This window comes from Protomyctophum bolini (assembly GCF_963924005.1).
Source record: "Protomyctophum bolini genome assembly, chromosome: 17".
Taxonomy (NCBI): domain Eukaryota; kingdom Metazoa; phylum Chordata; class Actinopteri; order Myctophiformes; family Myctophidae; genus Protomyctophum; species Protomyctophum bolini.
The window spans coordinates 19,593,143-19,612,996 of record NC_137878.1 but is presented as its reverse complement, the minus strand read 5'-3'; the positions used below and the strand labels follow the sequence as shown (position 1 = coordinate 19,612,996).

General features: G+C 42.3%; 1 protein-coding gene across 1 annotated transcript in view; it reads left to right on the top strand.

The window, feature by feature from the left end:
• The window catches only part of celf3a (cugbp, Elav-like family member 3a), a 30,063-nt gene extending 11,463 nt beyond the window's left edge, over nt 1–18,600 (top strand). Inside the window, exons 4-16 of the mRNA XM_080786817.1 lie at nt 4,300–4,348; nt 6,164–6,289; nt 7,670–7,749; nt 8,838–8,981; nt 9,604–9,748; nt 10,132–10,185; nt 10,296–10,445; nt 11,541–11,561; nt 12,851–12,910; nt 13,429–13,533; nt 14,662–14,805; nt 15,200–15,331; nt 18,119–18,600. Of these exons, the coding sequence (XP_080642943.1) occupies nt 4,300–4,348; nt 6,164–6,289; nt 7,670–7,749; nt 8,838–8,981; nt 9,604–9,748; nt 10,132–10,185; nt 10,296–10,445; nt 11,541–11,561; nt 12,851–12,910; nt 13,429–13,533; nt 14,662–14,805; nt 15,200–15,327 (1,206 nt within the window). The 3' untranslated portion in view covers nt 15,328–15,331; nt 18,119–18,600. The remainder of the gene's footprint in view (nt 1–4,299; nt 4,349–6,163; nt 6,290–7,669; nt 7,750–8,837; nt 8,982–9,603; nt 9,749–10,131; nt 10,186–10,295; nt 10,446–11,540; nt 11,562–12,850; nt 12,911–13,428; nt 13,534–14,661; nt 14,806–15,199; nt 15,332–18,118) is intronic.
• Nucleotides 18,601–19,854: the final 1,254 nt, after the last annotated feature.

Sequence of the window (19,854 nt, the reverse complement as noted above, 5' to 3'; positions counted from 1 at the left end):
AGATGAAACGAAGCAACAAAAAAAGAACACTGCATTAAAAAAGGCACACAGAAAAAAGGCACCCGGGCAGAATGGCCGCTTGGAGGGGGTGGCCTGCATGTTTGTTGTATCTGTGCACAGTATGTGACTGTATTTTAGTAAACAAGCCTAATAGGAAAAGACAGAGAGGAGGGGGGCTGGTAGTGGAGAGAGAGAGAGAGAGAGAGAGAGAGAGAGAGAGAGAAAATTATCGTAAAGAGAGTCAGTGATGTTGGCAACAGAGGAGAGATGTTTTTCTCTGCGGGCAGGACCAGCATTCAACAGGCAACTGTCCTTGTCAGCCGTCTGTCACCCCTACCCCCCCTCCTCCTTAGCTTCTTCTATTTTACATTTTTGATTTATTTGGTTTTATTCCATCCTCTCTCTATGCCCTGCCTCGCCTCTCATGCTCCTCTTCTCCTTTTCTTGACACACACACCTTCATACTGCTATCTTTCGACCTAGAAGTACCCTTTATAAGCCGGCTCATTTGTTCTCTCTCCACCGCGCTCTCTCTCTCTCTCTCTCTCTCTCTCTCTCTCTCTCTCTCTCTCTCTCTCTCTCTCATCCACCGTGGTGCCGTTGTTCAGGGCAACCTTGTTTACCCGCTGTGGGCTCTCTCATCACGGGGGTTGTCATGACGATGGCCATGCGAGCCGACGAGCCACCGTCAGAGAGGGAGCAGGGGCCTGGTTGCCGTGCCGATCTGGAGTGGGTGTCGAGGAGAGGAGGAAACCGCCGAGGCACACGGCCTCAACCCCTCCTCTCCTCCTCCTCTCCTCCCCTTGTAGATTCTAATTCTGATCTCTTGTGCCATCTGCTCTGTCTCTCCTTATCACAGCCACCGAGCCTCAGTGTTTGTCATTCACAGAAATCTGGGGCCTTGGGATTGTTTTGCACTCCTCGTCCAGACGTGTACTGTATGCCGAGCCGTCATTTCCACAATTAAAACCTGAGGCTGTGCCAGTAATCGATTTCAATTATTATTTTTTATTTCATAAGGATCATGATACATTAAACGTGTGTGTGTGTGTGTGTGTGTGTGTGTGTGTGTGTGTGTGTGTGTGTGTGTGTGTGTGTGTGTGTGTGTGTGTGTGTGTGTGTGTGTGTGTGTGTGTGTGTGTGTGAGCGCGCATGTGTGATTTTTACAATTGCAGTAGTTTACTTAATGGCCACATAAGATACTATACGTGATGAGTGGATTTTAAACGGTCTTATCGTGCCCTACATTATCAGCAACCGGGTGATGCCAATTGGAATAATGTTATCACATCAGAAATATCAAACAAATTAGCATATAAATTGATCAAGTGGGGTTCTGACAGTGCAGATGAACCATCCTATCACTGGCTACCATTTGGTTAAACACTTACATCCTATATGTACTTGACCGGAGTCACCAAGTAGTCTGTAGGTCTGCTAATAGTTCCAACAAATACCAGAGAACTCACCGGTTTACCAAGTACTCTGCTAATAGTTCCAACAAATACCAGAGAACTCACCGGTTTACCAAGTACTCTGCTAATAGTTCCAACAAATACCAGAGAACTCGCCGGTTTTCAATAAAGTAAAGTAAAACTAAAATGCACTAAACCGCGGCGAGTCGGAAAACCGGCGAGTTCTCCAGTTACCGTTCCAACAAATCAATGCTAACAAATCTATGTTAACAAATATCTGTGTCAAAAATAGCCAATATACCGCCTCAACAAAAGGGCATTGCGATGTGTTTGTGAGCTTGTAGATCTGCTATTTTTTTTACAGAACATTCACTCCGGAATAGGGACTTAACGGAGGAGTTCTGGAGTTGGATGACAAACCGGGACAGTTTCTGGCCTGTGTTTACCTGACTGATTGTTATCCAAAGCAGTGGTTTTCAACCAGTGGTCCTTGAGGGGGTTCCAGGTGGTCCCTAGCAGACTGATGGAGAGTTGGCAACCAAATGGACCCTTATAGATCTTTAACTCTTGTATGGGTCCATTTTGTTTCATTTTACGCTCTCAAGAGTTACATTACTGTTAAACATATGCATTTCTTCAAGTCTACACAATTAGAGAATGTAGAAGAATTGTTATTTTGATAAATGTTTGCCAAAAGCATGGAATTGTAGACAAAATCGTATCCAACGATAACAACATATTCGTTATAGTTTTGGGTAAGGCTAAATGGGATCAGTTGGACAAAACATTGGACACAGTGGCACTCTGTGCAGTATAGCTGCTGCTTGCTGTCTGCTGCTGTGTTCAGGGCCTGGTTGGTACTAGCTGGGGGAGATGGCAGTGTTTCTGCATGCCGGTCCTGCATGGCAGCGGACTGGGGGGCGAGTGTGGTTGTCGACCGTGGCTCTGATCAATACCCGTCTCCCACCCGGTGACTGATCACATCTGATCAATCAGCGTCGCGCAGGATCAGTGACTGGCTGAAATGTCATCGGCTCCATAATTAAGACCTTCATTAAGCCACCAGTTAACGGAGTGTCACTCTGTGTTGTTCTCACCCCCACCCATCCCCCTCTCTCCCCCCCCCCCCCCCCCCCGGCTCCCTTCCTCTACTACATGCAACCCCCCACCCCCGATCCCACCCTCCCTGTACCTAATTCGTTCCCTTGTTCTTTTTGTTCATTTATTTCTCTAGACCACTATAGTTTTTGAAAGAGGAGTCACTGGTGTGTGCAAAAAATGGTCATTTAAAGGATTTGAGTCAAACAATGGAGGCCTATTGTTGAGCAGTAAAAAAAGAACGTCATTTCAGTGGATTGGCTTTTGATGAATTATGAAAAGGTCACCTAATTCCCTCTTTGTTTCCGCTGTGCCCTCCATCTTACTTTGTGTGCCTCTCTCTCTCTCTCTCTCTCTCTCTCTCTCTCTATCTCTCTTTCCCCCTCAGATTTTATCCATCCACCCCTAACCAATGTCCTTTTTTATCCTTCTCTCTTTGCCAACCTCTTTTCTCTTGTCCCTCTCTCTCTCTCTCTCTCTCTCTCACTCAGGCTCTGTCAAAATCTCTCGCTATTCTAATGCTGCGTGCTTCTGTAATCCAGATTAGCCGGCGAGCGTTCTTAATCTTATCACTTCCCCAATCCCGCGTGGGTGTGTGCTTTTCCTGGTTTAGTGTGATAGGAGGGGAGAAGGAGTGATGAGGAACGACGCGGCAGGATTAACGAAGGGCAATTCTGGGAGAGAGAGGGGCAGAGACACACAGTGAGAGAGAGAGGGGCAGAGACACACAGTGAGAGAGAGAGAGAGAGGAAGGTGACAAAAAGGAAAGGCTGTACAAATGGCGTATGTATGTACGGTGTGGCTTAATTTATGCCGTGTCGCACATAACTGTAAAACAGTCACGCAACAAAGTATAAATTAGCCTTAAAACTGTGACATGTCGCACATATCGGTGTCACCCGCAGACAGGCGAGCGTCGGAAAGAAAGATAAGATATGGAGAGAGTGCAATTAGTGGATGAATGGTAGAGGATGTTGAGAAGGCCAGACTTCAGAGGAATGGAAATCAGAGGGAAGGTCACCCCACACTGCACCCTGTCAAATCAACACAATGCACACGTCCGTGTACATAAACACCTATTCATGATGGCGTCTGCACGGCCACCGCTCCACTAATCCTCCTTCTGTCACGTCACTGCGTTTAACCCAAAAATAGCAGACCTATACAAGTTCATAGCGCGCCACTCGGTGGCGCGCTATGAACTTGTAGATCTGCTATTTCCCAATAGCTAAATTATAACATAATGTATGTAACCGGGGTTCCCGACCAAAATGGGTTAAATGTGGAAAATCCACATATTGTACACTTGCATTGTACATGCTTATGAATGTCTAGAAATGTATGTAAATAATGTAATGTACATAATATTTGGAGGGAAGCTTTGCCATCCCATCCCTCATGTTTTACCGAACGAACACATCCACTGTATGATGCATGTTGACTGTCACAAACTCACTTGAACCCTATCATTTGTTGACTGTGGTCCCCGTGGGATACTTTGACCCCCTTTGCTTTTTCCCCTCCACACCAAACCTCTTTGCTGAAAATAGAAGATGTACAAGCTCACAACACCTGACACATTTTGAGCTGCCATTTTTATATGACATGCCCAGGATAGCGACGCTGTGATTCATGTGTTAAACGTCCCCCCTCTGTCTGTCTGTCTGTCTGTCTGTCTCTCGCTCTCTCTCTCTCTCTCTCTCTCTCTCTCTCTCTCTCTCTCTCTCTCTCTCTCTCTCTGTTTCTGTCTGTCCCTCTCTCTGACTCTGTCTCTCTGTCTCCACAGATGAACCGTCCCATCCAGGTGAAACCAGCTGACAGCGAGGGCAGAGGGGGTAAGAAACACATGAACACCTGTCCACCCCCCCCCCCCCCCCCTCCCACCCCCCAGAGCAAGAGCACCTGTTCAAACAGCAGCACCTCCATAGACTTTAAATAAGACCTTTTTGCATAGAAAAACCTCAGTCTAGTCTACCACATGTAGGCTATACTGTTTTCACCCTTATCTCTCCAGACTCTCCTACTCTCTTTCCATCTTGCACGAGGAAAGACCAGAAAGACAAGGAAAACCAGTGGTGGAAAAAGTACTAAAAATGTTTTTAAGTAAAAGTATATCAGTACTGCAATATAGAAACATTAAGTAAAAGTCCAGAATTCTTGACTAAAAGTACAAACGTATTGGCGTCAGTGAGTACAAAGTACAAATTATTTGCCTTTGAAATGTAGTGGAGTAGTACTGAAAGTACATGTACTTGGTTACTTTACACCACAGAGGAAAAGTATCAGGAGTGAAATAGTTATTATACTTGTTTATGGCCTTGGCCGTGGCTCAGCGGTCCAGGCCCCTTGGCTGGTAATCCAGTCTGGCCTTTACTGCATGTCACCCCCCCATCTCTCTCCCCATTTCCTGTCAGCCTACTGTCTGTCCCTCCATGAAAAATAAGGCAAAAGCCACAAAAAACATTTAAACTTGTTTTATGTTGTGGTCCTTGTTTATCACAACTTTAACATTAACACAGCGCAGCAAAAGCTTTGTGATGAAGAGCGTCCACTAAATAACCTTTTTGGTGTTTTAAGCATTATGTTAAACTTTAGCTATTAAAAAATAGAAGATCTACAAGCTCATAGCGTGGCACTCGGTGCCGCGCTATGAGCTTGTAGATCTGCTATTTTTTAAGAATCTTGAAAATGTGGTGCAAATGGATATACATTCTTTCAGAGCGAACGATTTTAACTCAAATCTTTGCTTCTGGGGGGGGTCCCTGGAACAACATATTTTCAGATGGAGGTCGGTGGCCAATTTCAGGTAATTTTTGGGGTCGTTGACATGAAATAGTTTGAAAACCACTGCTATAGAAACATGAGGTTTTTCCCTGAAAACGGTCATGATTTAGAAGGCATTTGTAGAATCTGGTCTCAGGTCTAAATGGGTTAATTCATTTACAAGAAGTCTGAACAATAAGGTAGAGCATTAAGGTAGAGCAACATTCATAGTTTGTTGGTTGTTGTCATAGAGCAACATGCTCCTATTGGACGGTATGAAGGTTAACAGATGCTGTTTGGGTGATTTTTAATATCCAAGCTACTGCCCTCTGGTGGTTGTCTGAGGAATTGCAGCAGTATCCAGACAAGGATTTTGTAAACAAGCATAGTAAGGTTGTAGGTTGAGGAAGATTTAGGGATTTCGCTTGAAAAACTTGTAATTACACTTCCTGGCATGAAATTAAATCCTATTGTGAGTTGCAGCCAATGTTTTCTGAAGACAATAATGCTCATAAACAGTTTTTGAGGCCTGAGTCATCTGTGTTCTATTAGGCATTTTCAAAAGCAACATTTCTACAAAATGGATGTTCACCCTGAAATGAAACCCAAGACTTGTAGGTTGTAGAAAGCGTCATCCCTTATACATTTATATTGTGTATGCATACACAGTAGCCTACATGCAGGGAAATAGCCCCTCAACACTTTCATGTCCCCTCGCCTCCCTCGATCCTCTAACTGTTTTATTATTCCAATGTCTATCTCTCCTGTCCCCAAATGCACCCCCATCACCCTTTCCCCCTCCTCTTTCTCCATCAAACTATATGTTCCTCTATTTTCTTTTTCTCCTCCCTCCATCTTGCCCACTTGCCTCTCCTTCCCCTCAGAAGACAGGAAGCTGTTTGTGGGCATGCTGGGAAAACAGCAGGCCGATGCTGATGTGAGGAAAATGTTTGAGGCGTTTGGCAGCATAGAGGAGTGTACGGTCCTCCGCGGCCCGGACGGCACAAGCAAAGGTAATCTCACCCCTCCCTCGTGTTCGGAAATAACCCAGGCTGAGTTCCCTGTGAAAGCCTTACAAAAAGACATTCTATAAATGTCTTCTAAATCCTGACAGTTTTCTGAAAAAGCTATGTTTCTATGTCAGTCGATTTTTCAAAAATAGCAGACCTACAAGCTAATAATGCCATGCCATGCCATAATGCCAACACCAAAAGGGGTTCCCGCGCAAAATGGGTTAAGGCCATCTTTGAATGCTTTGTAAATTATTAGAACCACAATTCTCAAGGTTCTCAAGATGATTTGTGGAAAACAACACGCATGCTTTCATTTTACTCTCCCCCTTCTGTATGTTTCAATGTTGTCACTGTTGGGTGGAAACCGTAGTATGTCCCAAACCATTACCTTTCAATGGAAAAAATAACCTTTGTTCCAATGGATCTGGATGCATCTTGTTAACATTTTCATTCGTTGACTATGTATAAAACCCAAAGACAGACTTAAAGACCAGCTGAAATGAAAAATTAATAAATAAGTATAATAATACAGTTTTGTATATATTATATCAAATTCACAATGATCACCATTTTTAGCTATCCACAGTATACATATTTTCACTGTCATATCAAGTAAAAAATAGCACATTTAACACAAAAAGATGAAACGTGGAGGTATACCAATTCTGCCCGAAAGCGACAATATTTTAAGTCTTGTTTTGTGCTTTCATGCGGGTTGACAAAAAATGACAGTGAAAGGTGAAACCATTAGTGAAAAGGGCGCTTACCTGCAATTGTCTTCAGTAGCCGCTTACGTACGCCATCATCACCACTCACCTTTCCGTGAATTACCATTATCAACAACAACAATGCTAACGATATGTGGCGTGTAAATCAAGGAGCAGTGACACTTCAAACACAGACGCTTGATTTTCTTCTGTTTGTTGTATGAGGCATGACTAATGGTGCAATAGGTTTTATGGGTCATGGCTAATGATGCGTGCCGAGGTTTACGGGCATGTGATTGATGAAGCCATGAACGTTTTGTGGTCCATGCTTAATGATGCCATGGTAACAGATGAAGTGTTGGGCTGCAAGGCGGCCGCCATTGTGTTTCCTCAAAGAATTGTAGTTGATACGTATTTTTGAGTGCACGTGTGTGTCGTGACTGCATGTGTCTCTGCAAACATGCACTGTGTGTGTGTGTGCGTGTGGAGAGAGTGTTCATGTTTTTGCTTAAGTGTGTTTTTAGAGAGAGCGCTCGCTTTTGTGTTCACTTGTGTGTGTGTGTGTGTGTGTGTGTGTGTGTGTGTGTGTGTGTGCGTGTGTATGTGTGTGTGTGTGCATGTGTACGGTTGTGTGATTGACAGCATTTAACTGTGTGTCGTTTTGATGATGTAGGATGTGCGTTTGTGAAGTACCAGAGCAACGCTGAGGCCCAGGCTGCTATCAGCTCTCTGCATGGGAGCCGCACTCTGCCGGTTAGACACGCACGCACGCACACACGCACGCACGCACACATGCGCACATGCTCCAAACACACGCACATGCTCCAGTCCAAACCCAATCATTTAGGCACTTAACATGGTGACTCAGCCAACAGTCACCATTTCTCCTTTCTGTCCTCTTACTCCTACGCACACATGCATGCATGCACGCACGCACGCACGCACGCACGCACACACACACACACACACACACACACACACACACACACACACACACACACACACACACACACACACACACACACACACACACACAGAGAGACCTCAATACAACACACTACATTACACTTCACCCTGGAGAGAGGACAAAATGTTTGTGAAATGTCCTCTCCTCCATTATCCTGTTCTAGGTCATTCTACATCATAGATTGAAAGTAATGCGAGAGCACAAACGCAAATGTGAATAAATCTTTCATTGCATTTTACCTTTATTCTTAAGTCATATATTGCTGAACAACATGTAATCCATATTAGATCAGATTTTAAAAAAAATAGCATTTCGTGTAGTTGTGAGCTTGTAGATCTGCTAGTTTCACAGAAAGGTTGGATAGGGACACTAGGATGCATGTGGTTAAAGGACTGTTTTTGACTGTTAAATCACAATTTTATTTTTTAAATATAAGAAACAGGGTGGTGGCACATTAGCAGATAACATGCAATGCAGGCCCCCACCCTGACTGGAATCCATGATGTGGAAATTCTGTCTAAATATCAATGATTTCGTTTTTTATTTACTTTTGCGATTAATCAAATAATAAATAATTATTTTATATATCAATGAATTGACGCAAAACATTTTATATATCAATGAATTAACGCAATTAACATTTTGACTAATTGACAAAAAGTTAATTAGTCTGATTATACAGTATAACAACTTAATACTGAGACTGTCTGTCTCTCCTACACAGTCTCCTAACCCTCTCACCTCTCCTACTGTCTGGACAGTCCAATTACATTTAAATTTACTTTGCTAACTAGTGTTTGCATCCATCCATGCAACTAGAAATGCATGGATGGATGAATAGATGGAGAAATAATGTTTCCTGCTCACCCCACAGGGAGCCTCGTCTAGCCTGGTGGTGAAGTTTGCGGACTCGGAGAAGGAGCGGGGGATTCGTAGAATGCAGCAGGTGGCCTCTCAGCTGGGGGTCATCAGCCCAATGACTCTGCACCTGGGAGCCTACAACGCCTACACACAGGCTGTGAGTACCACAACTGCCTTGCATGCCTATAGTTACCTACACCTCACGGACACACACACACAAGACCTGAGAGTACACGTACACTCTGAAAGCACACTCAGCTTAAGCACATTTCTTCAATTTTCTTCCTTCTTGCAATTAGGTACCAGGGTATGAATGAGTCATATTTCTGGTTTTGGACCACTATATGGGCTTTTTTTAGGGCCACGTGACCCTAAATGTGAATTTGAAGGTTTTCAGAAAAACCTTAGGTTAGGTTTTAGAAAGCGTTATGCGAATCGGCCTCAGGTCTCTAAATGGGTTCAAAATAATATATTCAGTTGGGGTTTAGGTACAAACAGTTAAAGGTGAAATCTTCTTCTATAAAATATTTTTGTCTTCGTGAATTGAATATATAGGACCACAATGGAAACGAGCCCTCGGGGCCTTTTGTGTTATTCTTTTAGCATCATTGTATAATCGTGCCGCTGTACTATTTGCTAACTGTAAGTATAGTACGAAGTATTCAAATCTGAGGCACCATTTGATTGATTGATTGATTGATTGATTGATTGAACACCCCTCTTCCCTAACTCTGTCTTCTATGGCTCTGTGCCCTACCCTGACCCTGTCCGTCTGCTAGCTGGTCCAGCAGCAGGCCCTGGTGGCCCAGTCGGCCTACTTGTCTCCCGTCGCCACGGTGGCGGCTGTTCAGATGCAGCAGCTGGCCGCCCTCAACCCCAGCAGCCTCATTGCCACGCCCATCACATCCATCACCCCCTCCTCAGGTAACGAGAGGCGGATGTCTGCCGCTGGCTCAACTTTGATTCAATTGTACAGTCAGTAAAGTAGAATGGTGGATGCACGCATGGGGCAGGGCAGGGTGGAGGAGGAGGACAGAGCATGCTAGCTTGTTGGGAAGCCATAATGTGCCAGCTGGTATTTATTTGTTTATTTATTACTTTCTGTCCATCCGTTTTGCATCCGGTAGATCATGTTGAGCTACATTACAGCTCAACGTGATTTGCGTGATTTATATGGAATTTGCTATACAAAACGGGTGTATTAGTGGGCTAGTTGGGGCGGCTTTATCTGCGTGGGTATGGAGGCCGTCTGGCAATCAGATGGTCACCAGCTCGTCTCTCGGTCTGCCCGTGTCTATGTGTCAAAGGTTTCCTGAGCAAGATCCTTCCCCCCCTTGATCATCTGAGCAACCATCAACTGGGTGAAGCTGAAATAGAATTTTTGAAATTTTAATTACCTTTTTAAGTGCTAATATAAACAAAGGGTATTATTATTATTAACAACATATCGTGATGTGTCTTGTGTGTGCAGGAACCAGTACTCCTCCCAGCATGGCTGGCACGCCAGTTCCTGCCCTGCCTCCACCACTCTCAGTGAATAGCTACCCCTCATTGCCAGCTCCACCCAATGGGCAGTCGGCAACCGAAGCACTGTACACCAATGGTGTCCATGCATATAATGGTACAGTACATCCATGTTGTCTCTAGCGACGAGTGATGAAAGTTATCTTCATTCTCCTTCTTTGTTAAAAGGTTATAAGCACTATATTCTGTTGGAGTAATACTTGCTATAGAGTGTTTGTTCAGAACCAGAGAGCTCCCCGTTCCGGTCACATGGCATAAAATACATTTTCAGGTGGGTTGCATTTTTCAACCAATCAGGAGAGTGTACCAATTTATTTATTTAGTGTCCCAGTTCCAATGTCTGTCTGCTCATTTCTTTGTCACCACTCACCGTCTATCCTGATTGGATAAAATTGGTATCCCGACCTGAAAATGTATTTTCTGTTTAATAAAGAGCTGGAGAGACATAAAGACTGCACTCTATAGCAATGAGTACTATCAGAATATAGAGCTATTTAACACTTAAACTACCTAAATACCTTACCCTACCTTTAATGTAAAATTGAGAGGAAATATGTCATAAATTGGATCTCAACGTATAGTATATGATTCAAAATGACTTTATTATCAGCTCTCACTGACTCAGCAGCCATGTATGCAACACATACACACACATTTGACATAACACAGAGAAACAAAGCAAATAAATTACATACATAAAAACATGAAGACAAGAGCAATGTCCACCACTCAGCCCACCCCTGGCCAGATTCAAAATTAAGCCTCAAAATCGACTGATGGACAAAGGACCTCTTTAGTCTGACCTTATTGTATTGTGGAACGCTGTATTCCTCCCTGAAGTCAAGTCGGCAATCTATATTCCCTTTTCTAAACATGGTTAGTGTTTGAAGTGATATTCCTTGCCAACATTAGCATACTGTTATATATATATATCAGATACAAAGAGTCTCACAAGTGCTTGTCCAACAATATTTTAACAAAATGTATGTTCAGTTGTGACTTTAGGGCAACAGACAAACACCCATACCAGGTGGTACTACAGTTACAGTAGTGAGGAACACTCATAATAACAAATGAAAAACAAAAGAAGAATTTGTCTACTTGCACCAAAAGATTTTAGACGGTGAAGAAAATAAATTCTTTGCTTTGTTTTCTTGCCCACGGATTCAATGTGATCTTTCCATGACAAAAGATGGTCTATTACAACTACTAGGTATGTATATGAGCATACCGGTACCTGGTTGATCTGTTCAACATGAAAAGTAATGGGGGATCTGTGCATCAAAATGTGATTGATTGATTGTGTGTGTGTGTGTGTGTGTGTGTGTGTGTGTGTGTGTGTGTGTGTGTGTGTGTGTGTGTGCGTGTGTGTGTGTGTGTGTGTGTGTGTGTGTGTGTGTGTGTGTGTGTGTGTGTGTGTGTGTGTGTGTGTGTGTGTGTGTGTGTGTGTGTGTGTGTGTGTGTGTGTAAAAAAAAAAATGACTTACTCCTTGACTAGCCATTATGGGAATCGGCTTCACAACTCAACAGCATAGAAAACACACAAATAGAGACACATATAAGACACAAAATACTTTACAAATATCATCCAGTTATTATTTATTTTATTATTATTATTCTACCTGAGCTCATAGCTGGTGCATATTGTCATGAAAGTGCACAGTCATTCTTTACTGTGGTACGTGGTATATTTGAAAATAGCTGATCTACAAGCTCACAGTACATCGCAAGCTTGTAGATCTGCTTTTTTCCGATTTTGTTTTTTGAAAAAGTTAGAAGATGTTTGCCTATAATGACTTGACCAAAATAAGGGATGCCAGGGTTAAAGGGCCACTTCACCTCTTTTGCAACCAGATCTTATTTTAATGATGTTTGGGAGACAAGAAACTCTTTGTTTTTAGATATTTCAACATTTCAAAGTGTCCATGGGCTCCATGATGTCATGGACACTGGGCTCACTTATTTCCTGGACTACATGTTGTCTCAGTAAGACAGCCCTCCTCCTATCCACAAGGAAGAGCAGTGGACAAAAGCATGGGAATTGTAGTCCAGGATGGAAGTGAGCCCAGTGTCCGTGACATCATAAAGCCCATATCTAAAAACACATATTACCCACATACACACTCCAGGAAAGTGTTTCTTGTCTCCCAAACACCATTAAAATAAGATCTGGTTACAAAAGGGGTGAAGTGGCCCTTTAATGTGGTTAATGCAAATGTGACACACAAATGACTTAATTATAGAGTGCACATGCATCCACACACCAGTGTTCTTCATCCAGGCAGCGGTTCATCTGCTGATTCGCTGTACCAGAACTAATGTAGACTCAGATGAAATGAAACAAATTAAAGCGGCGAGGTTGGTCCAAATGTTATTTGGAGCATGCTGATGTGCCCTGGATAGCATGTAGCATATTTTTAACACATATACTGTATATCGGTGGGTGTGATGATGATGATGATGACGGTGATGATGACGGTGATGATGTGTGTTGTGTCACAGCTCAGAGTCCTGTCCTGGACCCCCTCCAGCAGGCATACACAGGCATGCAGCACTATACAGGTATACTGGTACTGCTGCTTCTACAGCGTTTGTTTGTCAAATGTAGTATAGCTATAGCTACAGCAGATGCTTATACTTGTGAATACTTCATACTTGATATATACAGTATATATACTACACAGTGTATGCTGTATGTTTTGATACATTATATGTTCTGTAAATGTGCTTATTTTCATTTCTACTACTATCCATAAAGTAATAGTAATATTAGTATTAGTATTACTGAAGGGCAGAAATTATAGTGAGGATTTTGAGGCATTGCCAGAATGAACTATAAATAAACATATTTCTGATCATTCCGTACTATGATCATACTTTTTGTTTTCAACCTCAGACAGAGAGGGTGACACATTTTTCACTGAGGCTCACAAGAAACTGCATTTGTTATAGCACTATATATCACTTATACCGGTGTCTGTCTGTCTGTCTGTCTGTCTGTCTGTCTGTCTGTCTGTCTGTCTGTCTGTCTGTCTGTCTGTGTCTGTGTCTGTGTCTGTGTCTGTGTCTGTCTGTCTCAGCTACATACCCTGCTGCATATGGCCTGGTGGGACAGCCGTTCCCTCACCAACCACAACTAGTGGCCCAACAGCCACAACAACCTCAGCAGCTGCAACAACGAGAAGGTACCATTCAGTAGCTCATACACACCAGAGTAATATAGAAGGTACCATTCAGTAGCTCATACACACCAGAGTAATATAGAAGGTACCATTCAGTAGCTCATACACACCAGAGTAATATAGAAGGTACCATTCAGTAGCTCATACACACCAGAGTAATATAGTAAGAGAGTGGCGACACTAGCGTTGACTCCCATTGTAACAATGGAATGCGGAAGTGCTCATTCTATCTCATATGTTTGGAACTATAGCCCATAGCGCCCCGCTTTGCGGCGAGATCAAAGCGTGTCGCCACTCTCTTACTAGATTACTCTGATACACACATACTGTAGCTCACTGGTTCCCAAACACTGGGTCGGGACCCATTTGTGGGTCACAGACATATTTTTTATGGGTCCCTTTGTTTGTTTTTGTTTCCTATATTTAGTTTTTAATATAAATGTGTTATTGCTGGTCAGTGTTAGTCACTTTGCCATTTAATTCACACTCTAGATACAACTCCCGTAACTTTATCACTGACAATTATGTTGTTCCTGCTCTTCCTGTTCCCGATCAAATCCCAGTAAATCCATGTAACTTATGCAGCAGCTACAGCGGTCATGATTATTGTGAAAATAAACGTTTGGAAATATATGCTTTCGTGCAGAATACTTAAGGTACTCTGCTTGCAGAGGCGAGATCATTGCATTTCCCTGCACATTACCACAGCATTACCATTCTACAAGTTCTCCTTCAGCATTGTAATTCCCTCAGAGTGCCTGAAAAAGTCTTTAACCTCTTTTAAGGCCCTTGCACACTTATTGAGTCTTATTTTGTAGCACAAAAAACGTACCACATTTTAAAATGAACACGCACTTCTCTATGACCTATGACCTATGACCTGCATACCTACTCAGAAATGTCCACCCGACGAGTGGCTGTGATCGTCATTTATTCAGCTGACCTCGGGACAATTCCTGCATTCTTCTGTATGCGTTAACAACTGATTGACCAAAAGCAAATTGCTGTGGACTCTATGTGCAAGGAAGGGTCTTTATCCTCATCCTCCCCTCGTTTCCCTCCCTCCCTCCCTCCCTCCCTGTGCAGTCTGGTCTGATCTGTCTCACACCTGGACCCTTTTCCATTTTCCAGGTCCTGAGGGTTGTAACATCTTCATCTACCACCTGCCGCAGGAGTTCACAGACTCTGAGATGCTTCAGATGTTCCTGCCCTTTGGAAACGTCATCTCCGCAAAGGTCTTTGTTGACCGAGCGACCAATCAGAGCAAATGCTTCGGTGAGTCATGACGGCAGCAATTAAAATGGTGCCAATCCTGCTTTAGACGAAACCCTATAAAGCAGGAATGGCCACCATGAGGCCAAGTTGAATATTTTCTGTTTTAGCGTCTTCCTTGACCTGCACAAGCATTTTGGCCAGTATTTTGGCCAGTATTCAGGCCAGTGGTTAACGATCATAATAATAACAATATCATACGATATAGGGTGAAGAGATTAACCAAAACACTTTTCATTGCAATTAAAACACATTCATTTAAATTGGCATTCCTTTAGTTATTGTTTTGTTTTGTTCTCCCCTAGAAGCAGGGAACAATCGAATACTGCATTTGTCTTCTCATACTGTTGGTGTATTTGCGGGGGTCGTTAAGCTGTCATCTATCTCTCTTAACAAGGTTTTGTGAGTTTTGACAACCCGTCAAGCGCCCAGACTGCCATCCAGGCCATGAACGGGTTCCAGATTGGTATGAAGAGGCTGAAGGTTCAGCTCAAGAGGCCCAAGGATGCCAACAGACCCTACTGAAGAGGTGAGGGACTGGACAGACCAGGGCGCCAAAGAGAGGATAGGAGGGGACAAGGACAGGATAGAAGTAGAGAGAGACACGTTGGATAAGGAGATGACAGGGTTACAAAATCCAAGAGGACGGTTACAGACCGACCAGGGGGACCAAGCTGCAGAGAGATCAGGGCAGTGTTGATTTTGACAGCAAATTTTGATTTAGTTTTTGTCAGTCTGTTTAATAAAATTCCATTTAGTTTTAGTCATATTTTAGTCATCGGACATGTCCTAGTTTGAATCTACTTTTTGTCGACTATTTAAATATCATGTGATTTTAGGCTAAATCTACAGTTGATTTTGTCGACGGCAATGTATTTTGGCGGGCCTTGGTGGTGTCGTAATGGCTGATTTTACACTTGCCGAAATATCCGCTGCATTTGGAAAAAAAGGCCGATCTACAAGCTCACAGCGCGTCGCAGCGCGACACATTGAGGACTTGTAGATCTGCTATTTTCAGAGCGCAACACTCGAGCGCAACCAAACGTAAAATGTGTTGTTTTAGTCCTACTCTCTTCTCCACTAGTCCCTCCCTAACATTTTTGTCTAGTTTTACTAGAAAAAATGTCAATTAAGATTTATATTTAGTCTTAGTTTTAGTCGTCATAGCTTAGTTTTTATTTAGTTTTCGTCTGTGAAAAAAGGTATAGTAGACAAACTTTTTTTTTGTCGACGAACTCAACACTGGATCATGGGGACATGGAGAGGAGCATTACAGACAGACACGGGGAACGGGGAACGGGGAACGGGGAGAGAGTTGAGGCCTATTCATACTATAGTTTTAGGTGATGAGGTGACTGACCACCGAAACGGTGGCCGCCTCCTCACCTAAAACTGGAGATTTACATGGAGACCAGGAGAAGAGGAGAGAGTGACAGAGATGCCAGGGGGGCTGGAGAGGAGAGAGTTACAGAGCGAGCAGGGAGATTGGGAGGAAGGGTGTGTGAAACATTGTGAAACATTTACAGAGTTATCAATGCTAAAATGAATGTCTGTCTTCAATCACCTTCTAAATCAGCTTGTTTGAGGTTTGCAGGTTTCTTAGTAGTAGCAAAGAAAAAGTACATTGACATCAGACAAGCTGCCTCTCTTTTCTTTATGAACTGGGTTTTTGTATTGCAAGTAGTGACAGGTGTGCTAATTGTTCCAATCCAAAGAGGCTTTTTACTCTAAGAAATGTTTAATATTTTTAGTCTTCTGTGGTAGGGTTGAAAACAGCTGCTGTTCGTCATTGATTTTTATTTTCACTTTTCATTTATTTATTTTTGTGCTGTGTCATGTCATTTTTCCTGGAAAAAAAAAACATCACACCACTCTCAAGACTGTCCTGTCCATACATATATCGTGGAGACTGCGTCGCTATGGCTCCGGTTGCCTAGCAACCGCTAAAACCTCCCCCTTCCTTCTCACTGCGTTGTAAGTTAATTGGCCTGTGTTGGTTGCTGTGGCGATATTGCCTGTGATGGTTGCCATTAGCAATTTTTATTTTGGGCCGTTGCCTTGATTCACCATGCTGAACTGCATGGCGAGTTACTGTGGCGACCATGAACTTGTGTTTGGTGCGTTGTGAGTTTCCTCTTTATTATTTTGTCCTGGTTTTTTATCCTAAAAAAGAAAAGAAAAGAAAAAACACTGATCAATAATTGTCACATTACCTCAAATTTTGTAAGCAACTGATTATCATGACATGCTATTTTTGTAGTAATATAAACATCTCATTGCCAAGAGCAAAATTTGCCTGTTAGAGATAACTAGTCCATCAAATATGGATTTATATTACAATTCTTTGCCTTTTTTCATTAGTTTCCTTTTTTGTTGTTTGTCATGATTATCATTCTTACATGTCCCCTGTTTAGTTGGTTGGTGTGGTAGTTTTGGTGAGTGGGGGATTTTCGTTTGGTTGTAACTAAACTCCAAGTGACTTTGTGCCTGAACTTTGTCTGTTTTTGTGAGATTTACTGAACGTTTACATGTAAATGGTTGACAATGTATAGTAGTGTGTGCGTGCGTGCGCGCGTGTGTGTGTGTGCGTGCACATCAGTGAGAGACAGAAAGAGATTTAGTGCATCTGTTATTGTGTGATTTTCGTGAAAACGTGTATTTGTGGGTGTATGTGAACGTGCGTGTGTTGTAACGAACGAGACACTTAAGTTTCTCTAGAAGGTTTTGGATAAAACTGTATGGCCATCGTGACACGTGCTGCTGGCTGAGGAACTACTTTCCTCTGTAGGAATTCTGGGCTGCCAAGATATCATGAACAAACATAAATGACTTTGATGCAGCCAGCCTGCATCATAGCTTATTAGGAATTTAACGTCTTCATTTACATCAAATCAGGAGTCTAAAGTTTCCTCCAACACCGCAGTGTAGTGAATTAAATGCTCTCGAATGGAATTACATCACATAATATTTGTACTGCATACAGTATAGTATACAGGTACAGGTATTTTTGTTAGATGGTAATCAGGTTCAAAGACATACTTTCCAGAATTCCTACTGTGCATGTTCTGAATTGATTTGCCTGCGTAAACGAGATCGAGAACCCATTTGATCAGGGACGTGCACACAGTAGCAGCAGTATGGTCACCTGTATGAGTTGCATGGGCACTAGGGTGTGCTTGTATAGCTGAATACTGAGACTTTACGGAGGCATCAGTTCAAGCAAGTGTGTATTTACAATCTACACTTCCAAAGACTAACCTCACTCAATATGTGTGTCATTTGTTTTAAAAAAATATTTTTATTTTTTCTTCTCCAGGGGGGTCGGGAAACCGAAAGTCCAATCAAGAAACCACTTTGGGATGCCCCAGCCTTTTGGTTGTTTGAACCAACCCTATAGCACAGGAGAGCAAAACATCAGTGAAACCATACCTGTATGTGCTTAATAATGCCGACAATACCCATCACAATCTATAACAATATCAATACAACAAGCCACAGCTGTGTTCGGAGATGTCAACTGCTTCAGAGGTCATATCATTCCACAGATGGACTCAGTTCTACTATGTACATACATACAACTCTACTGTCAGCTACAAGATTTACATGTTAAGAAAAAGCATATCATTGATGTTTATCTACCAAACAGGGTTCTACTGTATAGTGTGATTTGTAGTCTATGACGTAAGGAAGAAAAGGTTTAGTCTTCAAGGAAAGAAGGAAAGAATGGAAGGGAGGAAAGTCTAAGACTTTGTCTGAGAAAAGAAAATACTACTCTGTATGATTACCATTGGTAAGATTGTTCTGTAGAGTTAGTTTTATTATTTTAAAAAAAGTAAATTAATGGGGGGGTGGGGTAATTAAACTGAAAGAGAAATGGATTTCTTTTAAATGTATATACTTTTGTTCAAAATGGAGTTGAAGGACTTAAGACTTGGTGAGTTAAAAATTCTCTGCTGCCACTACTTTTAGCGTTGACCAAGGGGGAGGGAGGGAGGGGGGAAGGGAATTTTTCTACCTTGATTTTTTATGTTTGATTCATTTGTTAATCACTTTGATGGGGTGAACAGGGGAAGACATGACAGGTTTTTTATTTTAGAAAATAGATGATTCCTGGGGCCTCCAAGGCCACTTACACAATTATTGTAGAGTTTTTAATTACATAAATGTACTTATGAAAGTAAAACAAAAAACAAAACAAAAAAACAAACAAACATTATAATGTTTCTTTATTTATTCTCTACAATCGCTGTTTTAAAACATATGTCTTTAAAGAAAATAAAGTACAATTTAGAAAAAAAAGAGTTGCTTGTTGTTTGTCTGCTCTGTGATTCTCCAGAAACATGAGTGACTACAAGTAAATGTAAAATGTATTTGTCAATATAAAAGACAAAATGCCTGCTAAACTGCCAATCCAGAATAGGCCAGTTGACCAGTCATACTAGTGTATTGCCTTATTTAAAGTGAGTCTTTCACATCTTTCAGGGGTCTTTGCTGCTCTCTATGGGACTTGGTGAGTATTGCAGAAAGTGGCCTGTGGTGGTTGTCATTAGGGAGGGCAGGGTATCCTATTCCTAGACAGGATTTCTGGTGTTCATAATGGACATTAAATAATTTATTAATTTCAAGGGTGTATTTAAAGATGCTGCCTAGGAGCAAGCCATTTGTGCTACTTGTGTCCATTATAAAACAACAGACCATCAATTATATTGGTGTCCTAAACTGCCCTTCGGTCGCAGTTAACTATGGAATCGTGCATTTCCTGTCAGTGTGGTGGCCGGCACGTGACATCATCAGGGATGGAGCATGTGACATCATCAGGGATGGAGATCCCTGATGTCATCAATATTAAGCCCATACATGGAGATCCCTGATGTCATCAATATAGGCCAGCAAATACATCTGACCTCAAACTCTTAGATCTCCATATATGGAGCTGACCTGTTCTGACATTCCATATGTTGATCCTTCCCCATCCATCCTTCCTCTTCGATGTATCTTCTTTTGACTGATACCTGTCCATTTAAACTCTAGTCTAGACGGACCTGCCTCAAA